General features: G+C 38.3%; 1 protein-coding gene across 10 annotated transcripts in view; it reads left to right on the forward strand.

Annotated features, from left to right (window-relative positions):
- LOC130907988 (ERC protein 2-like) overlaps positions 1-27703 on the forward strand; it is a 244298-nt gene that overhangs the window by 52471 nt on the left and 164124 nt on the right. For all 10 annotated transcript variants that reach the window (XM_057823634.1, XM_057823594.1, XM_057823565.1 and 7 more), the window contains 4 exons: positions 8547-8684; positions 13469-13657; positions 16638-16679; positions 22598-22791. In XM_057823634.1, the coding sequence (XP_057679617.1) occupies positions 8547-8684; positions 13469-13657; positions 16638-16679; positions 22598-22791 (563 nt within the window). The remainder of the gene's footprint in view (positions 1-8546; positions 8685-13468; positions 13658-16637; positions 16680-22597; positions 22792-27703) is intronic.

Consider the following 27703-nt stretch of genomic DNA (forward strand, 5'->3'; position numbering starts at 1 on the left):
TACGTTGATGCAAGCATGTTTGTTACCGGGGACGAAACTGATTTGTTTCATTTTTATTTTTATTTTCACTCTTCAAGTGATGGTTGAATAAAGTCAACAAATTATACCAACGTCTTCTACATCGTCATTTGGTAGTTTAGCTAGCTGTATGGCCAGGACTGAGCCTTAGCGTCTCCGTGAGGACAGTGCAGTCGTATTCCCTCCTGAGGCAGTTATCTCCACCTTGCAATGACTGCAAGTCGCTTTGTTGTAATTTTTCCTCGTGAAGTGAAGACACACTTTCAAGCATTTGAACCTACGTGCTGTCATTGTTATGTTTACGGCTGCAATGCTCGTGCTAAACCATCGTTAACCTTTCATTTTCACCCTCTTTCCTGGTGAAGTGTAGCCAAACTTTGGAGCGAGTGGTTCTTGGCGCCATGCTAGTTTGATGCGTCTGGACAACAAGACACGTCACGACGCAATATGCGTCTTTAGGAATCGTTAAAGGGATATTTAAGGCTTTTTCATTGTGATGTCGAGGCCTCGAAACACTAGAATTTGGTTTGGAATTGGAATCGGATTTCGATTCCCATCCCTACTTTTGACTGTGCTGCAACTTTAACGATGATTAACAAATTTGTGCCTTTGATCATAGAACTACCAAGTTTCTCTGGCAAGATCAAAGCTACGAACCTGTCGATCATCATTAACCTTAAGTACCAAACGGAAGCTGCATGGGACAGTTTGGCCGCACTGCTTAGCAGGAAGGAGGGTGTGGCACTGTACGAGAGTGAAGCAGAAAAGCATATTTTTGTAATTAAAAACCCGTTCCTTTGCACCCGATTCTGATCCAAAAATGCTGCAATCAACCCAATTCCCGATCACGTGATCGGATCGAGACATCCCTAGTTTCTCACTCTTTTCTCTATTTAATAAAATATATGGTAGCAGTCTCATAGCTCAAAGGCAAGAATCTTACTAATTTGTGGTATGTACTGTACCTTTAATTTCCTGAAACAACTCACTTTGACCCTTTTCTCCCCCCTTCTGCATGTTTTACACATAAGGTTGAAACAACAGTGAGACTGTTGAATGAGATGTGTATGGATAATGAGAGAGGGTGCTGCATTTTGATCGGAAGGAAAATATTAGTCCAACATTGGCACTGTGTTTATTATGTGTTGAATATACACACAGAGAGACTAAGTCAATTGCTGTGATTTGATGCTTTTTTTAAGTGGAGATGGGAGTTTATACTGTATTCCATTTATTCAACATTCTTGAATTATTGCTTATGTTTGCAGCACTACTTACATGGGTATGGCATATGTTGGGAAACAAGTAGTTATTAAACACAACTTCCTGACTCAGAATACACATTTTTTTGGGTCCTTCCCGACGAGAGCAGTGTCGGATTGCACGACATTGTGTCATGATGTCACAGTGTATCTTGGAACGAATAAGTTGTCACACTAGTTGACGTCGTCGGAAGGAGGGACAGGCAGCTGTCAATTATTAATTGCGACAGAGGCACTTCATATATTAGTGACAGTCGTCTGCTCTACTCAGATCAACACATTTGCTATGAACAAGACTGGAAAATGGGATTCACTGAATATTTTGTCTTAGTGGGGTGGAGGAACATGTGTAGGTGCCACACGCTGCCAGCATCCACACTGTCAGGAAAAAAAAGAGAGTGTGTACAAGAGAAGGCAGACGATGTTCACGAAGTTAAACGATTGGTCAATATTAATCAACGAATAGTAGGAAATATGCGGCAGGACAATCACAAATTCTAACACGCCAGATTTTCTGCGACATGGACATGAGACCTCCGAGACGGCGGATTGGCAATCATTGGATTTGTCACCACTACGTGAGGCAACTTTTCTGTTGGGCTAAATCAGCCTGAAATTGCGTAGTCTAAGTCGGGCATAAATGTGATTGAATAAAAATGATCAGCCAAATGCATTTCCAGTATTAATGATTTTAAACCCAAAGAGCAATAGTTTTACAAAAGATAGCTTTTTGAATTTGGTCTCAAAATAGAAGCTGTTTTAAAACCTCTTTTAAAAGATGTTTCTAAATCTAAAGGTTTGTGAATACCCAAATATGTCACATTCATCCACGAGTGGCGGAACAGAGGGCCTTTGTTGCATGTGTGTCACTCGGCTAAGGAGCTTCATAATGCTACTTCAGGCAAGTGCACATTTTCTATGACCAATGAACTTTATTTCCAAAACTGAGCCTAAATATGTATTGTATAGTCCTGAAATATGCTTTTAGAGCGTTTTGGATGACCATAGGATGGTGTATGCACACAGAGTGGATGTTATACTGTATTATGTACTTTTCTCCATATAAATAGTGATCGTTTTGACAATGTTATCTATCCATAAACTTTTCAAAAACACAAAGAATGTGAACTCAGTTTTTATTTCTTGTGTAAATATACCCCCAAATCTTTGTAAAGGAGGTGTATGATTTGCTCGTTGCTTATATAGTTACTCCATCTTCGCAGAGGAAAATACCTATTGAGCTGAATCTGTCCAGTTCTGCCAGCTAGAGGCAAATGCTGTATCCCCCAGCTTTGATTTTCAAAACATATTTCATAGAAAAGAAAAATTGCAGTATTGGTGAACGTGTTGGAGCGCACATGCACAAACTTGGGAGTTATCCGCATAGCCAGATACATTGTAGGCTGCCCTGGAGGTATTCCAGCTAAGTGACTGAGTGTGTATATCAGCCGTACTTCTCAGATCATCTGAGATAATTCTGAAATATACGCATACATTCCAGCTGCTGTGAAAGCCACCAATGTCTTTCATCCTAATGGATTCCATCTGACCAATCAGAGCACAGACACACTGCTGTAGATAAGCCGTTAGAGCTGGATATGTTCCGGTAAAAAAAAGAAGAAAAAAAAAACAAAAAACTTTTGTTACATCCCCACCCTCAACTCTTGCATCTCTCTACTGCTCCTATCAGCAATCAGATGGTTAATGTTGAGAGCCTGAGGCTAACCGATTGGAGCCATGCAGGCTACTCTTCAGTCAGGAGAAACCTATTGTTGGAATAAGCTACTGCTATTCAAACCTGTCTTCTGCCTGACCACAACACCTGCATTACAGTCTGTCTAATTAAATGCATTTAAAGATTTCCGCACTTGTTAAAAAGTTACACTTGACTGTATCCTGATAATGGCAAACCTCATATCAAGCTTAACTACTTAGTCCTAACTGGCTAAAAGTTTTTTATTTTTTTTATTTTATGGCAGACTCATTTTCTTTGTCTTATTATAAAATATTAGTGAAGGGAGCATAACACTAGATATAGCAAAGCATTATGTTGAGACACAACAACTGTTGTGTTCCTTTGGTGTGTAACTTTTTTCTGGTTTCCATCCTCTCCAAACAGAGAGAAAAAAATACTAATGGCACTCCGAGCAGTAGAATCGAGCAACAAGGTAATTACACAGCAATTACCATAGCATTCTGCAGCAGAAGGGGTGGGGGCGCTCGAGATATGGTCTTGAGCCTAAGGAGCAGAGACGTGACTCAACTTAGCCAAAACACACGGAGACACACGGTCAGGTAGAGCTTGTCTCACATAAATACAATCTGTCTTTATTCAAAAGTTTATGCTTTACCTCCCTGATCGTTTTGCTCAACAGAAGAAACTCCTTCCATGTCTAGCTGTTACTCTGTGTGTGTGCTCCACATATGTGTCTCAGTTTGTAATTAGTATGTATGGATACAGCTGTATTTCTGAAGAGGAGGAGTAAGACATCCGCTATTTAATTGTGCTGTGTGTGCCACATTCATTTGAACAGAGGACAAACATTTACGATGAAAATCACAGCTCCACTCATTTTTGACATACTAATGTAGTTCAGTATGTCAGTGGTTCTTTTATTCCTTAAATTCAACAATCTCATTTTGTCTGTTTCACATTAACAACATGATAACAAACTCTTAGAAGTTTTGATATTGGCAAGAAATAAACATAACTCTTGTTCCACAGATGAGGAGCCAACTGAGAATTTAGTCTTTGCTATACAATGTTTAAACTTTGATAAAAGTGGCTACAGTCACAGATGGTATAGTTGTACACTCGCCTGACTTCAGTGCAGGCATGAGTTTAGTGCTACACGGTAATGGTATAAATGTGTTATTGGTTGCCTTGATATTTGCCCTGTGATTGACTAGTGACCAGTCTAGGGCTTAGACCACCATTAAGTTAATAGTTACACGTGACAAATTTAAACAAGTGTATATTATCTCAATTTCTTTTTGCAGAATTATGCCTTGTCCTTCTTAAAAGGAGATACAGTATTAAGTACAGTTGCTCATCGTATATCACTAGATCTGATACATGGTTAACAAGCCAGCTTTTATTTTTATTTTATAATATGTACTGCAAACTTAAACTTGTCATGCTGCTTTTTTTCCGGGCAACAATATGCAACTGTGACGAAACATTTAAAACAAAACAAAGCTGTCATTTACAAAGAAAGATAATGAATTTTCACCTTGAGTTTACCATTTGAGAGTTGTGACCAGTTAGTGGCCACAAGAGGGCATCAATTTACATAATATCACAGTCTGACTCCTTGGTTAAGTATTCCATGCACACTAGCTGTGAATGAAATGGAGGGACAGTGGTAAGGTAATGATACCCTGAACAGATAATATCTGAGCTTCATGATTCTGCTCTGCATCCCTTAAAAACTATATATTTTTAGCAGTTTTGTTTTTTGCATTTCTTGCCGGAAGACATTGGTTATCAGTGATTTATTAAAGTATGCGAGAACTAAGAGGAAACATGCACATTTTGTGTATCACAATTTAACCACAGGTAGAAATTTACTCTCATCTCCAAATTAGTGTGCTTGACTTTGACATAGATTATTGCCAAGAATTACACAATCTTGTACAGTAGAAAGTTTTAATCGTTGTCACTTTTTATGTGAAGCTTTGTGTACGTACTGTTCATGTCAATATCTGTGTCCGTCTGGGTTTTTGGGTTAATGGACAGTACTTATATAGCGCATTTATCTATATGGTTGCCATGCCCAAAGCGCTTTACATTAGCACACATTTACACTTTCAAGCACACATTCGCACACCAATGGTGCTACTACCATGCAAGGCGCTGTCAACCCATTGGTGGCAAATTAGGGTTCAGTACCTTGCCAAAGGGCACTTCGACAGTGGGCAGTCATAGCTGTGAATCAAACCACTGACCCTTCGGTCCAAGGACAACTCCAGCTACCAACTGCGCCACTGCAACTATAGTGATACCTGCCAATATATTGATACACAATTACAAGCGGAAAAAAAAATTGTTGAGTGAAAGTGAGTTATTTTCAAAACACTTTCATAAATACTGCACAAACAATTGCGAAGCTGTCATGGTCAGGATCCATGCAGACCTCATCTGTGTTCTGTAGAAATGATTCTTCCGAGGCCACTGAGTTCTTATTCTCTTTCTTTGGATGGAAGACATATGGGTCAACCGAGTTTGTGGTTCTTCTCTGGAGCATTTTGCATTTTCACTGTGTTTTTGCCAGAAACACATTTTCAACAGTTTTTCACTCATTGCATCAAAATGAGGTCTAATAAAGATATTACTAACAAACTAACCACATTGCAATAGCAAGTCAAATGGTGATCAGATCTGCAGATTAAGATTTGTTAATCTTGATGTTGTATTAGGAGTTTCCATTATTTGGGAGTAGATCCTTTTTTTTTTTTTTTTTAATTCAATTTGCTGCAAATATGCAAAGCAATTTTCGGATAATATAGTTTTTTAGTTGATCTGACCACTTTTTCGCAATCTGTCGACCTAATGTGATCCAAATTTTATTCACTTTTTGTTTTGTGCCGTTAAGACCAACCTGCTAGTCACACAATGGTGATGTTACACAAACACTCCATATTTCAAGTGTAGTCTGGTCTGGTTCTATCTTGTTGTAGATAAAGTTATCAGTAACGCCATAAACATTTAGGAGTTGTGTGTTTCTGGGAGTGAGGCAGATGTCAAACTTTCTGAAAATAATGTGTAAGACACATAAAGGGAGTCAGAGACCATTGTCTTGCCTGCAGAATAATGACAGCAGTATATTTTGGGAGTTGTGCTACAGATACAGTACAAGTGTACACAATTTAGGGAGGGTGCCATGCTTAACAATGTGATAGTAACATTCTACACTGAATTTGTACATGCACATATTTGTAGAAGAACTGATAGCTTAGCTGCTGTTCTCATCTGCAACACCCAGGCCCTGAAAGCAAAGCTGTACTTCCCAGAAAGGCACACAAATTTGATCTTCTCTCCTCAACAATGGTGGGCCTCTGACATTTTGGACAACATGTCACATTCTCTTTCTGATAGATGTGACTCCAGTGACAAGTTCTTTCGAGCCGAGACCCAAGTTGGGTTTTACGAGACAGTTCCACAGTGGCTGAATGTCAAGGTCAATATTTCTCTGCCTGGTGGTTATTTTATGTTAAGAGGCCAAGGCAAACATCAGCCTCATGAAGAGTGTAATGATTTATCTAAGAGCAGGGGCGATATGCTCAATTTGAAATGAAATAGAGCTCTGTGGTGTCCATAGGAGCCAAGAGCAATGGTATGCTTTGGTATGTATGACTGTGTTTTGGGCATACAATATTTTGAGGAGGATTATATCGGAATGCTTACTCAGTATTTTCAATCATTTCTTTTTACATATGGCGGAAAACACTCAGGTGACTTGAAGTTCCGCTCTGAGACCCCCAATTTGGCCAAATTTCAAAATTGACCGATATGCATGTTTGATACATCATTGAAAAGCTTAAAATCTCAATTTTCTGGGGGAAGAAAAATTTTGAACAGGAGGGCATTTTTTTATTTTAAAAAAAAAAAAAAAAAATAGGTTTTGCTGTTTATTAAACTATCTGGAGGTGAGAGCATGCAAGAGCAGAATTACAGACGCCATGACTTTAACGAGATATTATCGCGTACTTACCTTGTTTCAATCCAAAAAATTCCATGTACAATGTATCACTGAGAGTTAAGACACAGCTGTGACTGGCCACAGCTGGATTTTTTTCTGTCTGTAAACGGGGGTATCCAGGGTAAAACGGGCATATTAAAAATAGTTTGGGGGCTTAATGCGCCATGAATCTGCTATGGCAGCATATAGACATATTGTTCTATCAAACGCAACTGTTGTTTTGGCTTAAAATACAGCAGTTTCTTTTAAAGAGGAGCGCAAGACCAGAAACTGCTTTTTCAGTCTTGTCTGTTTTATCTGCCATATTTCAAATAGATAGCCTCTGTCATTTGATATCTCAAAGCCTTTTTACTTGCATCCTGCATCTGCATCTTGAGGAGTATATGTGAAATGGTGGACTATTTTTTATTTACAGAATATAAAAGAAACTTAATATTTTATTTAAAATCCCTGCAAATGTGGGATGTGGGAATTCTGTCAGTGGTAGTGTGAAATATTCTCATAATTCCCTGAAGGATTTACTGCCCCTGCCACTTATGTGCTGACCAATCAAGCTTGAAGTGTAATGACTGTCATTAATGATCAAGATTTTACTGAAAGTACAAGCCTGTTTTTTCTTCTATTACCTCCTGCTACTTTCCGTCTGTCTTTTGCCAAACTCGAGATGGCCCCAATAAAGTTTGCTGCTTGCCCTCTAGAGAGCGAAGAAACTCCAAAGGCTGTAGGCCTATTTTTTTCATGAGATTTTCATTATATGTACATAGTAAACTAATTATGACAAACTAAATCTCCATTACTACAGAAAAAAAAATGTTCTGGTTTTAATGAGTGGCTAATGTGTTGTGTTACTGAGGACAACTAGAGTAAGAGACGGAGATTAAAAAAAAAAAAAAAAAAAAAAAAGCACTACATTTAACTTGGATTTACATTTTGTTGTCACAGAGAAGTGGTCAAGGTAAATAAGATTTGGCTTCAATCTGCCTGTTTTGGAGAGTTTTTTTTTTTTTCCCCCCCAGTGCCTTGTTGGTTGGAATCTCGATTTGTATTACAAATCTTACAAGCATGGTGATTACTCATAGTCGTAGCTGGGTCCAATTACTTTTTGTATAATTATTGCTGTTTTCTTTCACCTTGAAAAAAATATATTAACTGATCCTCATAACCACAGATTTCAGTCTGCATCAAAATATGTGTTTGTTATTTTATTGCATAATGTAAATACCAACTTTAAAGAAAATCAGCAAAAACACAATAAATGACCATTCAAACAGCAGGCCAAGATTCAATTGCTCGATTTGTCAAAAGGAAGTAAAAAGTGCTGTATAATTTCAAACATATCAAAAATTATATGGTACTTTTGTAAATTGTACATTTCTTGAGCAAAGCTCTCGGAGCTAAAAAGGTTGGTATTTTTTAAAATAACAAAACAAGGAGGAGAAAAAAAAAAAAAAAAAAAAGCAACTACCAACTCAACGGAGTCTAATCACAAAAAAGTCTTTTGAACTCAATTTTCATTTAAATTGAGTTGGATCTTAATTTGCTTTCTCTGGCTTTATTTTGCCAGATTGAGAACCTCTTGGATCAGTTAAAGGACAAGGACAAACAGCTGACTGGGTTGAAGGACCGGGTCCAAGGTCTTCAAACGGATTCTAGCAACACAGAGACAGCCCTTGCCACGCTGGAGGAAGCCCTGTCTGATAAGGTACAAGGATACAGTGTGTGAATATTGATTGAAAACCACAACGCGGACGATAGAGGGATTATGTGGAAATAAACAAAAAAGTACCAATATGTATATATTAATACTAATACTGAAACAAACTTGTCAGATAAAGTGTAGTCACAAAATGAGACAATTAGACCACCACTAGGATTTTATGATCTGGAAAAACATACTCATCAAGGAACATAGATTTTTAAGGATGTGTGTAAGCCATTAGTTACTTACTTCTTTTGCTATGACTCGCTCTCCATATTTAAGGGCAGATGCCTCTTAATTTATTAACAATTTACTACATGAGAAGATGTGAGAAAACTGATAGTCACAGTGGAAAGCAGGAAAGTATTTTAAGGGAGCAATGAACCACGATTAATCTGTAGTTGATCTCGGCAAGAATCCATCTATCCAGCCAGCCAGCCAGCCAGCCAGCCAGCCATTTTTTCCTTCCTAGAAACTGCTTCATGTATTTCATATAAACTTTCAAATGTAAAATCTGCAAATTGTACCTGTCTGCCAGAATCCTTGCATTTTCAAAAAGACCACATTTCAGGAAATAGAGGGTGTGCATAGTTCATGAAAGCAAGTTTAGGCTAAACTCTGAAAGGTCTAAATAAAAAACCCACAAGAAATGCAGTAAATAAAGCAGTGATCTTACAATAAGCAGTCTAGTAGGCAGAAATGAAACCGCCTGCATGGAAGCGTTTTAGCTTTTTTTTTTTTTTTTCCCCCCACAAAATGGGTTTGATCATACAAACGTATCTATTCAAACAACTTTTTCTTGTTATTATCTAAGAAAAAACAAAAAAAGAAAAAGAAAAAAAAACATTAAGACTCTCAATCTTTAATTGCCATAATACCGCTTAGCTCTCCCTGGCTGAGGAAGGAGGTGGAGTATTATGACACTTCTCACAGAGTGTCAAAAAGAGTTAATAGATTAGCTCTCAAGGTAGGACTGGACAATCTGGCCAAAAAAAGGATCACTATTTTTTTTCCTTATATCATCTCAGTTCTTTCCACAATATAGCTATTTTTTTAATACTTCTTGGGTTTACTCTTTTGTTTTTTTACTGGTAGTTTTAAAGAATCTGAAATGAAATCATAAGAAACTAGAAAGTAGTGAAATGTTTCATTCAAATATAAAATAAATACTATTATGAAAAATAGCATCAGTGCATATGTTGCCTCTAGCAAACAACACTTCTCATGGACAACATCTTCAACAAAAATTAATGAAATTAATAAAGATAAGAAATATATATTTACTGTAATTTTCACCAAATTTGATACGAAATTGGCATTTGTTCATAGATAAGCCACACCGGGCTATAAGCTGCAGCTGTCCTCTCTGTATTATGGGATATTTACACCAAAAGATAGCACTTTATTTGACAGCGGCATCATAAGACTGTCATAAGACTAAATAAACCACCATTCTTTAAGAAGCTTCATTTGGCCATCACTGCTCCCATGGGGAAGATAGTCAACCTCTGCTGCCACCTGCTGTCAACACTGTTATCGTCCAATATGCTTCCTAGCATGCATTGCAGCGCTACAGATGTAAATAACAATCAAAATTCATGTTCTGCGCTGATTTTTTCTTCAGTTACTGTTCCAGTTGTTTCATTAGTTGCTAATGATGGTATTTGGTAATACTCTATTTGACAGTGGGGCCAGAAGACTGTCATGAGACCATATATATACATATGTATATATATATATATAGGGCTCAGCAATTCGGAAGTACTGTAAATAAAGTTTTTAAAGAAGAAAAATGCCCCATTAGGGGTAAGATGCTGTTTGACACTCAAATTCTTAGAAATGTGCATCTTCTTTTATAACTAATGAGTTACTGGAAAGATAAACAATGGAAAAATACAATGACTTCCCTCAAAAATATAGTTAATTACACTGGCAAGCCAGCCTTGATCTTACTATGTACAAGATACATGGCAAGTCATTTTGGTGTTCGCTGGATTTCAAAATCGATGCTAGAGGTGGGGCTAACAAACACAGACTGAATCTGAAAGAACGAACTACAGAAGCATGGCTGTGATGTAAACGGAATGTGACACACTCTCAGTTGCAGTCAATTTATAGTTCTCAAACAAGCATGGCATGCAGTCATAATAACTACCATTTTAGTGTGAAAAATATAAGAGTACAGGATGTATTGTTGTGTTCGGTGCTAGTTTTTGAAAAGAGAAAAAAACAAAAAGTCTGAAAGATTTGTAGTTAGGTCTGCCTTTGACGCCGTTTGCTAATCGTGTAAACTATGGTGTTCTTTCGCGCTTCGGATGAGACTTTATAGCATACAGTGCCCTCCATAATTATTGGCACCCCTGAAAAAGATGTGTTTTTTTAGCTTCTAATAGTTTGTTTTTTTATTGAAATAATATGGGACATTAATGGAAAAAAAAAGAGAAAAATCCAACCTTCAATACAAGTACATTCATTCAGTGGGAAAAAATCCCACATAAAGAAAAAATTATTTGACATCAAATAATGTGTGTCACAATTATTAGCACCCCTGCGGTTAATACTTTGTACAACCCCCTTTTGCCAACAAAACAAGGTCAGGGACTGAGATGGCCATGGGAGGAGCTTGATTTTGTGTCTGGTGAACCATTTCTGTGTAGATTTGGCCATACGTTTAGGGTCATTGTCTTGCTGAAAGAGCCAGTGACGACCCATCTTCAGCTTTCGGGCAGAGGGCAACAGATTTTGATTTAAAATGTCCTGGTATTTTAAAGCATTCATGATGCCATGCACCCTAACAAGGTTCCCAGGGCCTTTGGAAGCGAAACAGCCCCATAGCATCACTGACCCACCCCCATACTTCACAGTGGGTATGAGGTGCTTTTCAGCATGCGCATCTTTCGTGGCAGGCCAGACCCACTTAAAGTGTTTGTTGCCAAAAAGCTCAATCTTGGTCTCATCTGACCAAAGCACACGGTCCCAGTTGAAGCCTGGGACTGTGTGTATTTTTGTGTGTCAAATCATTTTTTCTTTGTTGGATTTTTTCCCCACTGAATGAATGTACTTGTATTGAAGGTTGGATTTTTCTCATTTTTCTTCCATTAAGGTCCCATATTATTTGAATTAAAAAAAAAAAAAAACTATTAGAAGCTAAAAAACACTACTTTTTCAGGGGTGCCAATAATTATGGCGGGCACTGCATGTTGGAAATCCTGGCTGGGCTGAGTGTTATAAACTAACTGAAAACCATCAATATTGGACTGTGATGAAGAGCACTGGCATTATACTCTTTGTGGTCAACAAACAGCGTAAAATGTCTTCATAAGAGTGAGCATGTATATTGCTAATCACAAACCCGCTTATCACAGTACTGTGGCTCTAATTAACATGCTTGGTTCCGTGTCCCTACCAAGACCTTGTGTCTAACATTGTGTGCATTTCATGTTGCACTTGAATGCCTTTTCTATCTCTTGGTGCAATTTTTCCTTTTAACACATCCTTGTATTCATCCCAAAACATCAAATATCTTTGCAATCGCTCAAAATATGAGGGAAACGCCCAGAACCCAGTAACCATTTAAGGCTGATTTGTGCTTCTGCGTTGTTGTGATGGTGGACCTATGCCGTTAACGCAGACCCAATCTACAACGCTATGCCGTAGCCTGACGTGCGCCTCCAAAAAATCCTGACTACGCGTCAGGTCAACACGTCGTGACGTGAATGTCAAAGGACTGTGATTGGTCCGCTCAGAACATTGTTTCCGGTTCAGCACACCACCACCATTTTCAAATATCCAAACACCTCCGCAAACTTCTTCTGTGTAACATACGCTTCAACACTGGTATTAACAACATTTGTTGTTCAATATTTGTTGTTCAATATTAATTCCGTTGCCATTGTTGTCTGTGTCCGGAGGAAAATTAAAGGAATTCAACAAGGGGCCCCCAAAATCGTACAAAGACAAAGCCACACCCCTCTAGTGCCTTGGCGGTGACAGAGCAATGCAAAACTTCGAATGCTCAATGACGACATAGGGTCTACGCCGTTGCTCCGCCGTCAATGGAATGCAGAAGCATAAATCAGGTCTCTTTTCTCTCTCTTGTGTCTCTAAAGGCTGCTCTGCATGCATTTCTCTGCCAGGTCTAGTTGGAGGATGTATTTGTCCAATTTACCTATGGGTTTAAAGCTGCCAATCATGTGGCAGTGCCACTTCGTAAAGCCGCAATTCTTAGCTGCGCTACGTGCCTAAATAAACACCTGAATAAACACCTTGATAATCACTTCAATCCACACACCTACTATTCACACACACCTTATATGCACTCCCACCCATGCAGTGGACATGGTTTTGGGCCAATGCCCAAAGCCTTTCTGGTGTGATTAGAGAACAGGAAGAATTATGATATAAACATTCCAACTTAGTTTATCGGGAGTCAGTGTGGAGTTGTAAGGAAGTATTCTCCAGTACTGTATTATCCATTTTCAATAAATCTGTCTCTATACTCCGTCTTGCTCTGATCTCTCTGTTTCCCCGCTATTATTTATGGTGGTCTTATTTAAGACTTGTATTTATGAGTTTGGCTGCCCTTTGCAAAACAGGCTGTTGGGCCCATTCACTAAGAGGCTATGATTCATTAATGATAGCGCAGAGATGAATAGACACCCAGGACGGACAACCGTTTGGAAGTGATACAATTTATAGCTTTAGTGGGAATAAGCATGTTAGTAGATACTATTTTTATGGTCTATTCCACATTTAGTTTCATGTTCTCAATTTTCCTCACTACTCAGGAGCGAGTTATTGAGAACCTTCGGGAACAGAAGGAGCGGGCGGACAGGGTGCAACTGGTGGAGTTGGAGCGACTAAGGAAGGACAACCAGGAATTGAAGGACAAGCTCTCGGCCCTCCAACCACAGAAACCGTCCCCCAGCCAACCTGCTATCCTGGGTCCAAACCAAATCCAGAGGCCCGATGGAGAGGTCTGTATGGGGTGAGCACTGGGAGAAGGGAGGTTCAAAAGGGGAAACGTGAGCATGCATGTGTTTAACACATTTATATCCTCAACAGCACCCAAGAGGGGCAACTGAAACAAATAATTTTGGGGGAGATAACATTATAAAGTATAAATGTCAACGGTGTTTAATTTTGGTTGTTTTTGTATTCATTTCTTACAAAGATACGAAACCCAAATAATTCAACAGCAACAAAACAAATCGGCGAAACGCCTTTTTGTTTATACAAGCACTGTTCACCCTGAAATTTGGGAGTGGTGTGTATTTATGCACATTGCAGTAACAGTGGCATCGAGTTCCAGAGTGCAAATATTGAATCTCATTTCGTGTATAATAAAACAATAGCCAGCCAGTTCACAAGAAAATAAATCACTCATTTTCACTTATTATAAATCAAACACCTTTCTTGACATTTTATGATTATTTTAATTGAAATTTAAATGTGTTGTGACTTTTGAATTTATTTCTGTGACTGTAATCAAGTTTGCACACTGCTACAGTATTAATTACCCTCAATAACTAAGATTCAGGAAAACTTCACAATCGTTTAAATTTTGCACTGGCTTGTAATCAGGAAAACCTTTAAGTTCTTAGCATGCTCAGATGAGCAGGAGATCCTTTGTGTTGAATGTCCGCCAACTATCCAAACGTAACTTAAGTCAGCTTGTCACCAAATATGTGTTTGATGTTTAATCACCACAATGGCTTAAAAGACCACACAGTTCACAACTCTGAAGGAACCGGTAAATCCAAATATTCCTTGCTTCTGGCTCCATCCAAAAATGCATCATTAATTCTTCTTTGGCACCTCCCTGTGAGCATCAGCAATAAAAAAAAAAAAAAAAAAACCTTCGGTTAATGGGACAGTCTGTATCAGATGTAAATAGATGGTATGGCAGTGATATTAAAAGGATATGATTTGTGGATAAAGAAAAATCCCTCCATTCCATATTGGGCCCCAAATTTGCACACCATCACATCTAGTATGTATCATCTGGCCGGGATGTATGAGACACCTTTTTTTAATAGTCATAAAAAGCATAAACACATCTCATTCTTCTAAAATGATATCTTGTCGAGTGTTGGGCCACAAAAAAGGGACAACAGCTCGATAACTCTTGGAGCCAGCAGATTTACACTCCGACAGAAGTGTTGCCATTTTTGGATTATTTAGTGTCACTGGCAGCAGCCAAACCTGTTGTGCAAACTTGCAAATTCTTCAGAACGACTTATGATGTCTGTTTATATGAGCATGTGTGTGTTCTTTGATATGTTGTTGAGCTTATGTGGTGAACAAAAAAAATTTTCACGCATGCACGTCCATAAGCGTGTACAGATAGAATAGATAGTTGAATACAATGAAGTATGGTGTGACAAGCTGTGGTTATTCATTACACCATAGGTGAGAGGGAAAAAAACACTTTGGTGCTTGTGCATATGAACATTATCTCTATTTGTACGCGCATAGTTACCATGAGATCATATAAACACAAACACAGTAAAATATGCAATGATCTCTACAAAGAATGGAAGCATAATGTGACCTTCTAAAGTCAACCCAGAGGTTGTGTGAAAGATATGATCGAGGCAGGATGCTGATGCAAATGTCTCCACTAATTTTGTGGAATGTTTTGTTCATTGTATTCATGGCAATATTTTACTTTACCTGTTTTATGTGTGGGAAAAGCAAAACCTGGCCTCTGCCCCATTTAATTTCTGCCATTGCTTGGAAGGGATGATTCTCGGGTTACCAATCAATTTACTTCAGATTGTCCAGTTCCAGAAAAAAAAAAAAACACATGCCGAAGCACTTCGGACATGAAAAAAAGACATCCTTTCACATCCTTACACCCTTTACAACTGCTATGAGAACATGTATGCGCCACTGTACCAATGTCCGTACTTGGTGCAAAGGAAACTGTCCCATGGTTACAAATTGTATAATATTTTTTTGCGATGTTAAACTAAATTCTAAATACATTACAAGAAAGCAATATTTGCCTCAAATACCCTTGCCAAGGTACCTAGCATGTACATTTCATAATGTGAAAACATTACCTCTTCTACTGTGATAGCCACTGCAGACTAGGCAAAATACAGTGGCATTAATCAGTTAGTTAATCATTAAGCAGTTTGAGAATGCCCTGGGTGCCTGTACTTGTGGGAACATAAAGGTGTATGTAAATGTTTGGGCACTATGGGTATGCCAATGACATGTTTCCTTCATTTAAGTGCCTTTTTCGTCACTTGAAGAAAAAAAGACAAATGTTTTCTGATTTGTTGTGAGGCATATTTCCCGTCACACTGTTGCAATTGATGTTCACGTTCAAATGTTATACACACAATCATGGCAGATGTTTGGTATCCCACTCAGTCTAGCTGTTAGAAGAGCCTTTTCATCCCTAAGATGTTTAAAACACAACATCCGACTTCCATGAAGCTGTATTTACTCTTCCCAGGAAGTAAATGCTAGCTTTTTATAGAGACAAATATTGAAAGAAGCTCTTGGAAGGAACGGTGCTTTTCTCATATATGGCTGACTGGTTAGCATGTCGCCACACAGTTCTGAGATCAAGGGTGCAATTGCGGGCCCCGGCCTCCCTGTATGATATTTGCATTTCTTTCAAATACCTTTGTTGGTGTTCTTTGGGTTCTTAATTTCATCCCACATCTCAACACATGCCTGGCAGGTGGGTAAATACTCAGAATTCTCTGTAGGTATGACTGTTAAACATTTGCTTATACATATATGCTCGGTTTAGGGTGCACTCCTCCATCCGTCCATAGTCAGCTAGGATAGCCTACAGTACCCTGCAACCCTTGTGAGGATAAGCAGGATGGAAACTAAGACCCGAGCCACAGTCAGATTTGACAACTCTGTTGCTTTGTGTAATTATAGCTTCCTGACTTAGGCTGACACAATAATCATCTTCTACTCATTCTCTAGGTGCCATCCAAAATAGTTGCACAACCAGCTGTGAACTCAACGGTAGGTTCCATATCATGATGTCCCTTTGTGTTTGTTTTCTTATTTCAAACGTTCACATGACATTTAATAAGGAGTGTTTGGTGGCCTACGAACATGTACAGTGGGGCAAATAAGTATTTAGTCAACCACTAATTGTGCAACTTCTCCCACTTGAAAATATTAGAGAGGCCTGTAACTGTCAACATGGGTAAACCTCAACCATGAGAGACGGAATGTGGAAAAAAAAAAACAGAAAATCCCATTGTTTGATTTTTAAAGAATTTATTGGCAAATCATGGTGGAAAATAAGTATTTGGTCAATACCAAAAGTTCATCTCAATACTTTGTTATGTACCCTTTGTGGACAATAACGGAGGCCAAACGTTTTCTGTAATTCTTCACAAACTTTTCACACACTGTAGCTGGTATTTTGGCCCATTCCTCCATGCAGATCTCCTCTAGAGCAGTGATGTTTTGGGGCTGTCGTTGGGCAACACGGACTTTCAACTCCCTCCACAGATTTTCTATGGGGTTGACATCTGGAGACTGGCTAGGCCACTCTAGGACCTTGAAATGCTTCTTACGAAGCCACTCTTTTGTTCCCCTGGCTGTGTGTTTGGGATCATTGTCATGCTGAAAGACCCAGCCACGTCTCATCTTCAATGCCCTTGCTGAGGGAAGGAGATTTTCACTCAAAATCTCTCGATACATGGCCCCATTCATTCTTTCCTTTACACAGATCAGTTGTCCTGGTCCCTTTGCAGAAAAACAGCTCCAAAGCATTATGTTTCCACCCTCATGCTTCGCAGTGGGTATGGAGTTCTTCGCCTGCAATTCAGTATTCTTTCTTCTCCAAACACGAGAACCTGTATTTCTACCAAAAAGTTCTATTTTGGTTTCATCTGACCATAACAGATTCTCCCAGTCCTCTTCTGGATCATCCAAATACTCTCTAGCGAACCGCAGACGGGCCTGGACGTGTACTGGCTTCAGCAGGGGGACACGTCTGGTAGTGAAGGATTTGAGTCCCTGGCTGCGCATTGTGTTACTGATAGTAGCCTTTGTTACTGTGGTCCCAGCTCTCGGTAGGTCCTTCACTAGGTCCCCACATGTGGTTCTGGGATTTTTGCTCACCGTTCTTGTTATCATTTTGACGCCACGGGGTGAGATCTTGCATGGAGCCCCAGATCAAGGGAGATTATCAGTGGTCTTGTATGTCTTCCATTTTCTAATAATTGCCCCTACAGTTGATTTCTTTACACCAAGCGTTTTACCTATTGCAGATTTAGTCTTCCCAGCCTGGTGCAGGGCTACAATTTTGTCGCTGGTGTCCTTCGACAGCTCTTTGGTCTTGGCCAGAGTGGAGTTTGGAGTGTGACTGACTGAGATTGTGGACAGGTGTCTTTTATACCGATAATGAGTTAAAACAGGTGCCATTAATGCAGGTAACGAGTGGAGCCTCGTTAGACCTCCTTAGAAGAAGTTAGACCTCTTTGACAGCCAGAAATCTTGCTTGTTTGTAGGTGACCAAATACTTATTTTCCACTCTAATTTGGAAATCTTTAAAAATCAAACAATGTGATTTTCTGTTTTTTTTTTTTCCACATTCTGTCTCTTATGGTTGAGGCTTACCCATGTTAAGTACAGGCCTCTCTAATCTTTTCAAGTAGGAGACTTGCACAATTGGTGGTTGACTAAATACTTATTTGCCCCACTGTAGTTCTTCTTTGGCGTAATGGACAGAAGTGTTTTTTTCCCAGCTATTTTCCATAATAAGCCTCTTTCCCACTGGCGGTCCAAGTTAACAATTCTTTCAAAATATCCTTAATGTTTTGTCTGTTAGAGCAACAACCCTGTTGTTCATTTTATTAAACACACCTACCATTTGTATATCCATCACAAGGTAGCTGATATAGCTGCTTGTTAGTCATTCATCAGTGGCAATTTTCTTCAAACGTTCATTTTGGTCGAATGTGTATTAGTGCTTCGTAGGACTGTAATGCCAAAGTTCTACCAGTTGCAATTAATAATACATTTTCTCTATATATTTATTCCTTTCTGTATTGGTCCAATGCTCTGTATATTGATGAATGTTTTGACAAGTTTCTCAAATACAGAGGACAGTAGTACCTCAAGATATGAACGCTTCGGTACGCGACAATTTTACAAAAGGTTTTTCTAAGCTTTTTCTGCTTCATATTACAATATATACATATATAAATATATTCCAAAAAAAATATTCAACTTACAAAAGAGAAAACATACTATAAAAGATACTTAATTCGCGCTCGCAGAATATTTTAAAAGGCACACTCATAGACTTCATAATACATTATGAAGTCTCTGGCACACCATAAACGAGCCTGTACTGTCCTCGCAAGGCGTTGGTGCTCAGTCTAAGCTAGAGAGTAGGGCTGTAAAACGATTAAAATTTTTAATCGAGTTAATCACAGCTTAAAAATTAATTGTAATTAATTGCAATTCAAGCCATCTCTAAAATATTTTTCTGTAAATTATTGTTGGAATGGAAAGACACAAGACAGATATGTACATTGAACATACTGTACATAAGAACTGTATTTGTTTAATATAACAATAAATCCACAAGATGGCATTAACATTATTAAAGTGATCCTCTAACTAAAATACATGTAGGCTGTAATAAACCACAATTGTTCTCTTGTGCTAAAATATGTTGTTAGAAACACACAAAATGTTAAATCAATTGCAATATTTTATAGTATTTAGTTGACCGTTAGTTGGCGCCATGGTTTGCGGGCTCGGAGTGATGACGTCATGGTGTCTTTCGTGTTCAACAATTGCTTATTGCTGCCTAAACTCGCGAAGTAAAATGCCACGATGTGCTGCTTTTGGATGCAATTTCCAGTCAAATGGAAACAAGGGGAGTGAAATGAGTGGTCATGGTGGAATTATTAATTTTAGTGAATAAATGTGCATAAGTGGAAGCTTCTCCACCTTTTTGGTCCCTGTATGCACGTATCCTACCCACCACGCGTTACAACTAGCGCCGAACATTTTTCCTGGATCCTCAGTCAAGTAAGGGATCAGTCTATTTTCTGGATCCGACGGTCCCACCGCGTCTGCAATATTGGTTTCGGATCTGTCCATTTTTTTGATTCGTCAGTCCCACAGCGGCTTTTCGGATCAGTCTATTTTGTGCAATCAACGGCCTAATCGCGGCTGCGGCATTGCCATGGTATCGGTCTAATTCCTGGATCTTCGAGTGAGTAAAAAAACGCGGATTAGGATTACTATTGCTATCTTTTTTGTTGACTATTCTTCGTGGGAGTTTTCCCCAAATCATACTAAATAATTAAAGCACTATGGCACGCTACAGTGACGACAGTGACTCTGACGTGGACCTTACAACAATGTTGGGAGTTCGTCAGGGAACGCGTGTTTGCGTACTGCTAAGCTCCCGAGTGAAGAGTGGTCAAGGTGGAATTATTACTTTTTTGAATAAATGTGCATAAGTGGAAGCTTCTCTTTTTGGTACTTTTATACACGTATCCTAGCTACCACGCGTTACAATGTACAAGACATGGATTACACAAGGTGTGCTCTTTGGCCTGTACTGTAAGCACACGACAGCTCTGGATGCTAACAATCTACATAATTGGGATAAATTTGAAAACTCAATATGCTTACCTTGAATATCTGCTAATAAAACCGGACAGCATACACTCTCGCTCGACTGACGCCGTAGTTCCCATCCATTGTACTCCACGGTCATTTGAGTGCTGGCTTCACAACATATGAGACCTCTATAAGTTGGTATACTGTGACTAAATATTGCCATCCAGTGTATTTGTTGAGCTAAACGAAATGTTTAAATAGAGTTTGACCAAAATCTGAGTAAGTTTTATGTGTATTTTGCAAAGCTATTTTGATTGGGAATGCCAGCTTTTTTTCTGTGAACATTATTGTTTTTTGAGAGATAGGAATATTATTTTAGTTGTGCTTTCACTAAATGATACTTATGTTTGTTGTTGCCGAAGCATATGCCAATAATCGGCGCCGTCCAATAAACGCTTGTGTCCACTCGCCTTTCTCTGCCTCTTAGCTCTCAATGTGCAAAAAGACGGCGTCATTGTAATCGGTTTGAGGCAATGCATAAGTGGGTCATTCCGCGCATGCGTTAAATATTTTAACGTGATTAATTAAAAAAAAAAAAGTCGGTTTGTTTTGCTGCCAACACTTTGCAGAGTCAAACAAAAAAATTAAAATGAAATAAATCAGTCTCATCCTCAATGACTGACACGTTCACAGCAACATGAATCTGTGATTATAATTAGCTACTAATACAGCAATAACACTTGCATAAACGGTTAGCATGCATTAGCTATCTGTCCTGTAAAAGTTACGTAACTCGCTTTAAGTATCAGCTTATGAGTGAAAACACACAACAAACAATATAAAACATGGTAAATGCAGGCATTGTCACTGTAGATGTGAAGAACAATAATGCGTTCTTCTTTTTGTGAAAAAATTAGTTGTTCTTTGCGTGCGTAAATGTGTTCTTCATATGTGTAAATACGTTCTTCATGTGCGGAAATCTTAAAGCACTACTCGCTCTATGCTGCTTGCACCAAAATAAAAGCATTGCTGACGATATCTTTGCCAAAAGAGCAAAATTCTCTCAATTTTCCCTCATGAAGAGTGATTTTTCACCCACACTCTGTTCTCTACGTTGGTATCACGTTGGTTTTCGAACGTCGCCTCATTCGGTAAGATTCCACATTTTCGTATTATTCTCATTTTGTTGGCATTATGTTCCGGGTAAATTAGGTATATTGAACAATAAAAATGTATTTGGCTCTTATTTCAATTATTATAACATTTTATTTTGCGGTTTTGGTGGCGCTTGGAATGAAATAGGCGATTTACCTGTAATACGCGGTTAATTATACGAAAAAATCATATCAAAGCCACTCTGGAACAAATTCATTTTCTATCTTGAAGTACCACTGTTTTACATCATGAATGTCCAAAGTTGGTCTTCTTGGTGATTTGTGCACTTGATCAGAGCTCAAACATGAATTGAATTGATTTCCCATTGAAATCATTAATTTAGACATCGCTACTTTAAAATCGCAAAAAAAAAAAATAAAATAAAATAAAATAATGATAATTTTTTTGACTGACCCAGGATCTGTTGTGCTAATAAATCTGCTGGTTGATGCCCTTTCTAACAGGATTTATAGTACGTTTCACATTTTATTAACATATTCAGAAAAAAAAAAAAAAAAAAAACTTATTATAGAATTATCACAAAAGATCATATCGGCTAACCCATGATATGTATTAATTTAATGCCATATGTCTCAGTCCTCAGTCGATGACCAAATAAATATAGTATATGTTAATATGTTTTACAAAAAATAAACAACTAAATTGGCTGCACGGTGGCTGAATGGTTAGCATGTCTGCCTCACAGTTCTGAGATCAAGGGTTCAATCCCGGGCTTCGGGCTTCCTGTGTGAGTTTGCATGTTCTCCCTGTGCTTGCGTGGGTTTCCTCCGGGGACTCCGGTTTCCTCCCAAAAACATGCATGGTAGGCTGATTGAACACTCTAAATTGTCCGTAGGTATGAGTGTGTGCGTGAATGGTTGTATGTCTCCTTGTGCCCTGTGATTGGCTGGCAACCAGTTCAGGGTGTCCCCTGCCTACTGCCCATAGTTAGCTGGGATAGGCTCCAGCACCTCCGCGACCCTCGTGAGGAAGACGGGCATGGAAAATGAATAAACAACTAAATTAGGGCAAAAATGAAAACCATGTTTTGTCAAAAAATAATTAAGTAAAATATAATAATATAATACAAATTATATATACAATATCAAAACATATTCACAAAGTATGGCAGCAAGCAGTGAATTTCAAAGGACTGCGTAACACTGAATGCATTTTTCTCTCCCAAGGCCCCAAACCCAGACGACACTATGCGTAATTGTCCGGACATTGCAGATCGTCTAAGGCTTCTCGAGCAGGAAGTGGCTCGCCACAGGGAGGAATCTGGAAAGTCACAAGCAGAGGTCACCAGGTTAATGGTGGCACTGAAAGATGCTGAGATGGACAGATCTGGCAGAGAGAAAAGAATAAATGATCTTGAGAGGTGAGTTTTTTGAAAATGTATAGACATTAAATATACACCACTTCTTCGTCTGTCCAAGTTCGGTATAGTTTAAGTTGTTGTTGATTCCTTCATATGCTCTGTATTTAACTCAAGATAAAACATTTCCATTTCTTCACACCTCTGGATACAACTGCCACCCTCTATTTTTTTTTCCCCACAAAGGTGCAGTCAATTAGATACATGTAATATTTAAAATTACTGAACTAAATGTCTCATTTTCTCTGCTTGAAAACATAATATGAATTGTACCTTATTTTCTGGAACTGCAAGTTGCTCTGGAGCACAAGTCAAACAATTAAAAAAATGTGTCAAAGAAAAAAATAAAACAATCATTTTTTCCCCACGCCATTTATCACCAAACAGCTTAAACGTAGTCACTAGTCTTACTACATCAACAAAACAGCATTTCAAACGAATTGGATAATTGCCAAAACCAGGACACTGACTCCGCATTGCTCACAATCACAAATAACAGTGCTGATTAGAGGTGGGCGAAATTTCCGATTCTTAGATTATTTGCGAAAAGATTCGAGAACGATTCACAAACATCCAAATTCCGATTAGTGAAATATGCCAAGCGGAACTAAAACATAGTCAGCGCGGTCTTCGGGATGCAATGAGGAATAGGCCGAGTGTAAACATCATGCTCAACTCACGGCTCTGGCTCAACTCATGCCACTAGATAAAAAAAAAAACAAAACAAAAAAAAAAAAAAAACAATAATACCTGACTGCGGCCGACAGCCACTACAAGCTACGGCCACATAATGCTATGGTAGATATCACAGGCATAAAGAACTAGATGCGAAATGTCAGACTCGGCAGCGTTAACAGTGAGCACATGTATAAAAAACTAGATGCGAAATGACAGACTCGTACGCGTTAGTAAACAGCCGCCATCTTAAAGCAGTAGCCTTATCTGGAAGGCTGTTGTAACGAACCTTCCGAGCGAACCTAATTAACTTTTTATCTAAAATACTCCAAAATCGGCAAAATCTTGACTTGAATCCATCTTTGAATGATGAAACAGTTTTAAAACGCTCACATGTCGAAAGTAGACAGAAGGGAAATTATGGAGTAATGGGAGCAATTTTAACAAACATTTGATTCATAACATTAAATTAATTGTTTGTGGTTTAAAGCTGCTTATACAGAATTGATCTCTATTTCATTTACTTTTTTGAACTGTTAACTTGATACTGAAATAGTAGTTTATTTAAGCCTGAGAGGATTTTTCTAACTAATGTACAAAACATTAAAAGCAGCTACTGTAATAGCTAGGGGGGTGCGTCAATAATCGATTTATAATTGAATCGTAGCCTCTGAATCGTAATCGAATCGTTAGGTGCCCCAAGATTCCTACCTCTAATGATGATAGGAGTGCTAACATTATCACCCTTTAGCTTAGCAACCTACTACGTTGCTGCACGTCAGCTCAACAATGACACTTTGCCAGCTTTCCTCAATTTCTGCAGCATGTACACATACATTTATTTCCCTAATATTCATCTCACCAACGGCCCTGTTTGCTTAGCTTACCTCGAGTGGCTTCCCATTCTCCACATCAACTAGTTTAACTTCTGTTGCTAGTTTCCAGTGACCAATTTGTCATCCAGCTTGCCTCCAAAATGTTTTATGTATATTTCATTCTCCGCTCAGGCCACATATCCTACCTCACGTGGCTCCAGATACAATTTAAGACTGTCCAAATTTATGTAGCTGCTTTGTGTAGCTTTGACTCTTTCTGAACACTTGTCAAAAATAGAATGACTACAACTCCAGCCTGCTTATATTTCCATTCAAAATAAACAACGCTCACAGACTTGTTAGCAGCAACTCATGTTCGAAATAAGCGTAGGAATGCCCGAGACCACGTGACTTGCTTACAACACCTATTTTAAGAAATAAAGTAGGAATGCACAATAAATACACTTTAGTAAAATACAATACAGCGTACTGGTTTGGTTAGATATAAATATAGTCACTATTGTAAGAGCGCTAACATTTCTTGGCTTCTTAATCACAAACTAAGAGTTCTCTCTTGTGGCTGGTTGTGGGTAATGTTTATGCCATGGCCAGCCAGTATAATAACATTTCAGGTAAAAATCTGTATATTAACATGATATGTGACTGGCTCAGCCAATGTATGAAATAAAAATAAATAAATAAATTAAAAAAAAAAAAAAAAAGGACTTATAGTCCGGAAAATACGGTACATATAAAACACACCTTATGCACTGCCAATGGGCTGGTGATAGTGACTGTTTAGTCAAAGTTTCCATCTGTAATGTTTAAACTGCTGTGTTGGCTTCAATACGATCGGAAGTTCAGTTTCCCAGTAGAGCAGTGAATGTCCCGTACCTTTTCTCTGCAAGGAATCACAGTTCTCATGTGCTTTTTACATGATCTGTGCCTTCACAGATGCAAATTCAAGTATCCCAATAAGTGGTTTATGTCAATTATCAATACACTTCCTTCATATGAATTGACACAGTAAGCAAACTGTCATTGACCATACATTGACATTGACTGTGTCCTTCAAATTGAACTAATTTGATCTAAGCTTTTTCCAGTATGAATTGGGTTTTATATTCACTTCATTGAGTGGTGGTTCTGGGACAAAGGTGGATGTGCTAAATAAACAACCTCCAAAGTCGTGTAAAAGAGGAATAGAAATAAGCAAACTATAGGCAAGGCAAGGCAAATTTATTTGTATAGCACAGTTTAACACAAGGCAATTCAAAGTGCTTTACATCACATGAAGATCCAGGAGCAGAGAAAAAAAAATCATAATAATCACATTAAATCAAAAGAAAGGGAAAACAAAGACAATTGAAACATGAAATAAAATTATACACAAAATGAATAAAAATCAAATATCTTGAAACTTGAAATATATAGACAGTTATGGATATGCTGTGATGAACAAAAGGGTTTTAGCCCTGATTTAAAGGAGCTAACAGTTTGAGTACAATTCAGACCTTCAGGTAACTTGTTCCAGAGGTGAGGAGCATAATAGCTAAATGCTGCCTCTCCCTGCTTGGTTCTTGTTCTTGGAACATACAGGAGACAGGTTCCGGACGACCTTAGGGGTCTAGATGCTTTATAGGGATCCAACAAATTAAGCATGTATTGTGGTTCAAGGCCATAAAGTGTAATCAAACATAAGATCAAACAAAGAATCAAGAATCATGTGCTACAGCAGTGATTTTTAAGACAAGCACGCATCTCATAGAATATCACCAAACAAAAATGTGTCTTATGTCAGTTTGCTTACAAAAGTACACATTGCTTTTAGTGTCTCAAAACAAGAGTTTATATCTTACTGAAATTATACTTTTTAAAGGATGTTATCTTAAGTGTGTTTATTTTTTTTCTTCGAAACTAGATACCCACTATATTCCTGGAAAGAAGTTTTTTCTCAGTGTGTTATGCGTATATGCGTGTACATATACAGTATTGCATTTTTTTCATCGTGTGAGTTTGAATTATTTCTACGTATGAAGGGGCAGTTGCCTTCAGATTTATTCATAGACCCTTAGCCAAAAGACTGAAACAAATTGCATTGTTATATATAATTTAGGGGCTAACTCATAGAAAGTAAAGATGTTTAAATCATCAAGCTTTTAAAGATGCACCTGGGCATTATAATGCATACATAAAGATGCCTTAATTTTTTGCTCTTAGAGAATAATATATTGAAGTGCAGTGCTAAATAACTGCAACGCGACGTTGTCTAGTCCCAGTTTAGGCAGTTGTACTGTACATGAATTGGAAATTTTCAAATTGTATTTTTTCTCCAATTACATGTATAAACACTATAAAAAGTAAATAAATAATAAATAATAAACATTCTTGTCCTGTTTGGATCTTTCAGCACTGCATAAAGACCAATGCCTCAGATAAGACGTCAGAATGTTGACCCAACTGCCACACTCTAAACGTTCTGAATTCCTATTTCCTCCCCTTCTCTTTACCCGTGCAGTACTTCTTTTTTGTTTTATTTCATAGATTTAAAATTGTACATGATTTAGATTTTATCTTCCTCTTTTTCCATAAACTGCACATCTCTCATTCTTATCCCTGCTGTTTGTGTATCTGCGTGAAATCGGAGGCTTTATCCACCCCCTCCCCCCTTTTTTCTTTTTATTAAAAACCAAAGTATATTAAATCTTATACAGACAGCAAGATGATCCGTCTAAACATCTTATTCCTACTAATGCTCCCATTAACCTTTAATATTAGCCCACTTTAAGTCACAGGCAAATGTTTTTTGTTTGCCCTTGGTAGGTTTTGTCACCACAACTCTCGAACAGTCCTCTTTAAATGTCCAAAACAAGATCATTCCTCATCCAGCCATCTATCTTCTTACCCATTATCCAAAGTCTCAGGCCCAGGCCTTCCTCTCACCAGCAACTTTGTCCTGTCATCTGGGACACATAGGCTATTGTGACACTTTAGGTCAATTCCAATTTCTTTGCCCATATGTGGCCCATATACGCCACATGATTTTTTTTTCATGTATCATGAACAGACCAATTTTGTTTTTCCCAAATTCATCCTGGGCTCACATGTACAGTACTTTTACCTTCTTGATACCACATGCAAAGCTATCGGGTTAAGAAAACATTGGCTCTGATAGCAAAAAAAATCACTGCGACACATGAACACATGTTACACTCCTCACAGTGCGCATGCGTGTCACGGTCACATCCAGGCAGAAATTTGCATTATGTTTTAGCAACATGAACAGCTACAAAAAAAAAAAAAAAAATCCTGAAATTGGTCATCCTGCTCTGTTGTGTGGACATGGCCAAAGTCTCACTAGTGTGCCCAGGGTCAACCTCACGGCATCTTCTCAGGTAGACCTGCCCAGAAAACTCCACCAGAGA

This window comes from Corythoichthys intestinalis, chromosome 2 (assembly GCF_030265065.1).
Source record: "Corythoichthys intestinalis isolate RoL2023-P3 chromosome 2, ASM3026506v1, whole genome shotgun sequence".
Classification (NCBI taxonomy): domain Eukaryota; kingdom Metazoa; phylum Chordata; class Actinopteri; order Syngnathiformes; family Syngnathidae; genus Corythoichthys; species Corythoichthys intestinalis.